Below are 6,544 nucleotides of genomic sequence, written 5' to 3' on the forward strand. Positions count from 1 at the left end.
GATACAAAAAAAAAAAAAAAAAAAAAAGGCAGGGGGGAGTCGGCAAAACTGGAGCCAGTGCTGTAAGAGTAAACAGGGATGTTTATTGTTGTTTATATGTTGTGTACTTGTGAGGAGATAAGGGTGATAAAGGGGAAGAACAAGAGAGAGGAACAAGGGATATCATGTAAAGCAAACGGTATAACCAGGACTGAGTGGGGGTACCTGTTTGTCAGGCCTGTGCCTGATCACCGCCGTTTGGACCAGGACAATAAACCCACTTTCTGTAGCATTCATGCCTGGATTCCCTCCACAGCCAGGAGGGACTGGTTATGGTTTTCCTTGATGTTGATGAAACAATACTAGAATTGCCCTTCTTAACATTGCCAAGGGAATACCTAGAGGTTCTAACCTAACATCATCATGCCTTCCTAACTCCATAACACAGCCAAACCTTTGTTTCATACATGGGAAATTCTGCTCAGTACAGTAAAATATTGGAGAGAAACGCTTTTTAGTTAATAAAAAAAATTTCTGTATGCAAACCCAGGGTATTTCTGTGTTAACACTTATGGCCACCATCATCATACCAAAATAAATCCCGAAACTACTCAGGTAAAGTCAGGGTGAAGTCATGCTCACTAGCATAGGCAAATGGATAAACCATCATTACAATTGATGTCATAATGCAGAATAATGAAGCAAATACAAAGCAAGATAAATTCAATCAACTTTTAATGCCTAATCATCCTTTAGTCCAACTTTGATTTCACAATCTTGTTTAAATCTTGTAAAAAAAAAAATTAAGAACTATAAATTAAACTGTTCCTATTTTTGTTTGTGACAATTTTTAAAACCAGATAGTTTTCCCTTGACCATTTTCTTCTTTAAAATTTAATTAAATCAAATACTGATCTTGAAGCCTAGTGTTACTTTATGCTTTTGTCAAATAAACATTTTGATCCAATCAATCATATCCTTTCTAGCTTCTTCAATATAAGGTTTATCATCAGGTTTCATATCTTCTGGCTTCAACTGTGCAAACCCATGAACTTGTCCAGGATAAACTTTAATTTTATATGCGACTTTACAGTACTGTTTCAACTTCTCCTCCAGTAAGGTGATCTGTAAAAGAAAGCGTTCTTCCATTATATCATGGCTTTTTTGAAGTTTGCCAAGCTTGAAGTTTCTCATATCACTACATCTTTGTCGTCTCTCAGCTGTGACACTTGAAGCAGGTTCTGTTGCTCGACAGATAAGAAAACCCCTCTTTGGAAGGTAAGACTGAAACAATTTTTTAAAAGTATGGGTGAGCCTGAGGACCTCAACAGTTACTGCAGAAATGGTTTGGTACATCTCATTGCCATAAAGGAACGGGTACACTTCTATTCAGAGACTTAATATGGCTTGTAACCTAATTTTAAGCTCTGATCTTAAGAGAACATACTCCCTAAAGCTCAGTGACTCTCAGTCCAAAATATTTTGATAGGCTTAGTAACAGAGTTTAAGAAAACGCAGGCATTTTTTTAGTTTACTGTACAACAAAAAGACACTGCTCCTGCACAGTCTTCTGGTGGTGAGTACAGACAGGCTTACACACAGAGTACTAATCATACGATTATGTACCTGTCTGTATACATGTGTAGACACATTTTTGTGCTCATTCCATTAAAAAGTCAGAAAATAGGAGAACAAACACTTACCTTGCTCCTGCAAGCTTAATTCTACCCATTGTGCAGATTAGAGACAGTACTGTAATTTATTTCATGTTCACTTGTTTTTTTCCCACAGAGCCCTTTATTGCTCAGTGCAGCAAACAAAGTATTTGAGGATTTATTTTTTTTTTAAACACAGGAATTTTTCTTACACAATCTGCACAGGTAGCTCAGAGAGAGAGCTTCAGGAGAAAAAGGTATGGTTTCAATGTGTGACACACGACGGAAAAAATGGGTTTTATGAAAATTGTGCCCCTGGGAAAAGGACATTTTCACCATAAGAAGGGGACAGGGAGTGAAGGATTTGTTTTTCTGCACAGAGAAGACACATATTTGAGGTACAGATCAACATGCTGAATAGCACAGTTAGAAGAAGTAAATACTGATTGGCTTCTGCATTCCCAGAGCGCCCTGCCAGTTCCCCAGTTAGACCCTTCTCCCACACAACAAAGTGTGCTGGAGCTGGTATGTTATCCTTGTCGCTGAAGAGAAAGAACTTACACACAGAAGAGGGCACCAGTTTCCTACCCATGTATTTTTCCAGCCTCTCAGATACACTTACAATAGGGGTTATATCAGAGTATAGATGGCAGCCAGGGGTCAAAGCAGAATCTGCCAGCTGTCATCATCTTAGTTAAAATTCACGCCCACTCTTCTGACACGGTTCACTTTGTCTTCTTGTACCAAAAGCAATTAGTCATTGGTCCACATCAGCAGAAAGTTCCATTATTAGGCTGGAATTATTTTTTTCTATTCAAAGTCCAAATTTACTGGTTTAACTACCTGTTCACTCAACCATAGTAGTAGCCTCCAAGTTTTTGAGATGTTAGGCTCATACCAGCTGGATCTCCCTGCCCAGTTTTTCACTCTGCTTGTCCAGCCACTTAAGAGACCGATGGCTGGTCTTTACTGCATTTCTCACCGCAAAAAAAGAAGCTTTGAATAACCTAAGCAAGATATGGGGGAAGTTGAAATATAAGCAAAACAATCCAGCCTGTCTGATTTTTCATATCTGACAATGGCTCCTAACAAGCTAGGATTTCTGTGTGGGATAAAAGAGCTATGGGAAGAGAAAAAGCATTTCCAGTACAACAGCTTACCTGATCATAAGAAATAGTGTGGTCTTTCTCACCAAAAATGAAAAATGTGGGATTTAGTAAATTGTATCTTTCTTCAGAGTCCCTAATTATTCCTATAATGTTTTTGAGAAACAGTCTGTTAGTGAGGTTAACATTCTTGCAAGATCAATGGCAAATTAAAATACAACATTTCTGTTTAGGTTTACTTATTATGTACATTTTTTTTAGATCAGTAAAGTTTCTATTTGGATGGAGAAAAAAGCATTTGGAAAATATATTTCCCCACTCTCCAAGCACTAAAAAAAAAAAGATTAGAAAATTACTGTGCAAAAGGAAGCAATTTTTTTCTGGTTTACAGCACTCTTAAATTTTTATACCAATATAGCACATTGCTGCAATAACCATAATTAAAATCTGCAACTCACCTTCGAGTTGAGTATTTACAGAAATTTTTACAAAGCAATTACTAGACTTACAAACTATGCATAGTCATGTGAGCCCATGTAAGTTTTCATGTGTTCTACGCTACCATAGAGGGACACCCCAGCGGTTAATTGAGGATTTTTCAGCATCAAGTGATGTACTGCCATTCCACCCCAGGAAAACCCAACGATACCAATCTTCTTTGCACCGCATTGTTCCTTTAGATACTTCAAGACAACATCAGCTTCCCTAAGACATATAAACAAAAGTAAACTAAGGAATCTATTGCAAAATCAATACTTGACAATTTAAGAAGTAAATTAAAAGAGATACGTGACTTTTTCTGCGTCTGCACCCCAGCCATTTAAAACGGAGAATACTTAAAGAACACACTTCAGCCCAGACAAGTGGCTTCTATTCTTACATGGGAGTTAACATCTCTGGTCCTACTTTAGGGAAGAACAGGTGTAAGTAGTTAAATACTTACCTGAATTGTGACCTGCTCCTTTGTTTTCAAAAGAAGCAAATTTTTAATTGAATCACTTTGTCTAGGACAGGACAACTAAAGACAAGACATATCTGCAAGTAGAACAACACCTTGCATTATGGATTGCAGGAAGAGATAAGCTTCACTGTGCTATCTCTATGGAGTCCACCTATTTAGATAAAGATTTATCTTGAGTATGTCATTCTTGTTGCATGAGTTAATATTAAAATATCCTACCAAGCCCACATGCAATAATACTATACTAAAGTAGCAATTACTCAAAATTAAACTGTCAGTAACTATAATGTTTAAAAAAAACAGGTATTGCAAGAGGTACAATGCAAAAATATGCAAATTGCTTTTAATGTAGGCCAGAGCAGGTCATTTTTTTTTTAATTGCAAAATTATTAGGTGTCAATAACTTTATCTTTTTTATTATCTACAGAGTTTTAAATTAATTTTAAATGCAGACCACATATAATAATAACAAGTATATTTTCAAATATTATGCACATATTAGTATGGTCATCATGGGTTGGGTCAGGCTGACAAAAAAGCAGTACGAGAAAGACATGACCAGGAGATCGCGTCCTAGGCCTGTAGCCTGTGCGCTGTGAATGGATGAGCTCTCTCAGACTGTATTTGTTTGGAAGGGCACTAAGTCATGGGTATGTTGCATTCTTTGCTCTCTGAAAGAGCAATGGGTCTGACCCTGAGGGCAGCTCAAGTGAACCGTCAGAAGACCGCACAGGCATATTCTTGAGGTCTTCATTGTTTAAGACGATGCCCACATATCTGGTCACTCTTTGGAGCAGGATTTTTTACAGGTGTTAGTCATTTGTCTGTTAAAAAAAATTTGGTCACAGCTTCTGCAACTATGTGGTCAAAAGCTTTGCTGAGAGATGTTGAAGTTAGGCTGTGACTGCTGGGACCTCTTGAAAGGGTCAGAAGAATACTTGTGGCTTACAAGATGACAGCTGAGTGATAGGGTGTCACTGCCTCACTATCATCTTCTGGAATTTTAGTGTCTGGTGATAGATGCTGAAGGAACAGTAATGCCTCCCCATAATTTAGGGAAGTCTTGTTACAGGCGCTGCTAGGCTCTACAGGTAGCGGGTCCTCTATTTCACATTGAGAAAAACAGTATAGTTGATCAGACGTATCTTAGGTTTTAGGCAGTCTTGCAAATTTTGATCTAGCGCTGCTCAGGAGAATATAATCTGCACCTCTCCTTATCTACAAGGCAGAAAGCGAGATGGGCAAGTGACAACTGGCAGATAGCACAAGCACTTGTGGAAGAGTTGTCCTCATTATCTTGAGGAACTGGAGGCAGAATCAGCACTTGTGGGTGAGAGTGCTGGGTACTTCATAGCCTGTGAAACACTGGCTATGAGCCTGTGCAGCCAGCATGACACAGTTAGAAAAGGACCCAGGAAAACAAGCTGGGGACAATAAGCAGTGACGGATGGAGCAGACGATCCTTTCCAAATTCCAGCCAAGACAGTGCCTAGAACCACAGAAGAACCACCCAGAATAAGCAACTGTGTGCGTGCAGCCAGCTTGCCCTGCGGTGAGGTGCCACTTTTCTAACATTTCATACAAATTCCCCTCATTTGCCGGTTGTTCTTTAAAGTTCAAGTACACATATGCATCTTACTTGTCTACTTTCATAGGATCATGAGCTTTCATCCAGTCAGCAAAGTCAGCCCAGTGATCAGTAGTTTTCCAGGGGTCTGTCCCCTTGAAGAAGTCTGGGCAGATGGTTCTGTGTGAGACATGGAACCAAGTCAACTTTCACATCCAGGTTGGGAGAATCTGTGGGTTTCTAAATGTCTCCTAATATCTTTTCTACTCCAGAGTACCTGTCTACATGGCTACTACCTGAATCATATTCTACTCATCCTGTTCTGGCAATTAGGAGAGCTAAAAGTATATGTCTTTCTATGGGGAAAAAAAAAAACCAAGCCCACAAATAAACTGTCATTATTTCCTTAGACATACTTAATACAAAAGTAAAGGGATTAAGCAACCGATTCTATATAAACACACATATATACATATATCTTTGCTAGTAAAAGCTAAAGCAACCCTTCAAAAGGTTTGGTTCTGAAAAGCTTATACAACTTCAAGATAGATACCAATGTTTCTCTTTCAATCACTCATGCTGCCACATAAGCACAAACACTGGCACTTCTCCTTGTGGCTTTGTGCTCAAGTAGCCATTTTTGATGGGTCAATTTTAGTAGCCTTGGTGGCCTCATGGGAACATTTTGTCCCTTTGCGTTTTCATTCATTCAGACTGAAATGATATGGTTGCCCTATGGTACAGGAAACATCATATGCCATGCTTGGCTTTGTGCCTGGTGATCTATCAGTGCATTTAAGAGAAAGATAGGAAATGACAGTTGCTTACATGTATCCATGACCTGCAATCAAATCGACTATGTATCTAATGTCTGGGAACAGCCATCCAAATATATCATGAATCACGATCACAGCTTTGTCTGTGAAAAAAGATGGTCTACAGACATATGCCTTGATGTGCTCAATTTGTACTTCATGTCCAAGGCACCCATACCGAGATCTTTCTCCAGTATTGTATAGGAAAGGATCAGCCATGTGGAAACCTAAAAAACGAAGGAAAAAAAAAAGACAGAGAAAGAAAGTCCAAATGATTGCTTAACACAAAGTATTACGGGCAAATTAAGGCAAATACTATCTGCAGAAAGTAGTTTGATAATTTCTGTAAATAACATTGACATCCTTGTCTGAAAGGAGAAAGTAGAAAAAAGCAAAAGCAATGTTCGAGTGCAGAATGGCTCTTAGTCCATTATGTGTTACTAAGCTGAGAATGAAGAGAA

General features: G+C 38.6%; 1 protein-coding gene across 1 annotated transcript; it reads right to left on the reverse strand.

The window, feature by feature from the left end:
- Positions 1 to 924: 924 nt before the first annotated feature.
- Positions 925 to 6,302, reverse strand: LOC104126213 (carboxymethylenebutenolidase homolog). The gene is made up of 5 exons (XM_009638761.1): positions 6,097 to 6,302; positions 5,341 to 5,448; positions 3,303 to 3,445; positions 2,795 to 2,886; positions 925 to 1,104 (listed from the first exon to the last, which is right to left on the reverse strand). The coding sequence occupies exons 1-5, from the start codon at positions 6,300 to 6,302 to the stop codon at positions 925 to 927; spliced, it is 729 nt and encodes a 242-aa protein (XP_009637056.1).
- Between the last annotated feature and the right edge of the window lie 242 nt (positions 6,303 to 6,544).

Source organism: Egretta garzetta, unplaced genomic scaffold (genome assembly GCF_000687185.1).
Source record: "Egretta garzetta isolate BGI_Z169 unplaced genomic scaffold, ASM68718v1 scaffold264, whole genome shotgun sequence".
Classification (NCBI taxonomy): domain Eukaryota; kingdom Metazoa; phylum Chordata; class Aves; order Pelecaniformes; family Ardeidae; genus Egretta; species Egretta garzetta.

Coding starts and splice junctions, on each gene's coding strand:
- LOC104126213 (XM_009638761.1), bottom strand. CDS start 6,302: ATGGCTGATCCTTTCCTATACAATACTGGAGAAAGATCTCGGTATGGG. Junction 2,887..3,302: donor CGCTGGGGTGTCCCTCTATG/GTAGCGTAGAAC, acceptor AAAACATTATAG/GAATAATTAGGGACTCTGAA. Junction 1,105..2,794: donor ACACTATTTCTTATGATCAG/GTAAGCTGTTGT, acceptor TTTCTTTTACAG/ATCACCTTACTGGAGGAGAA.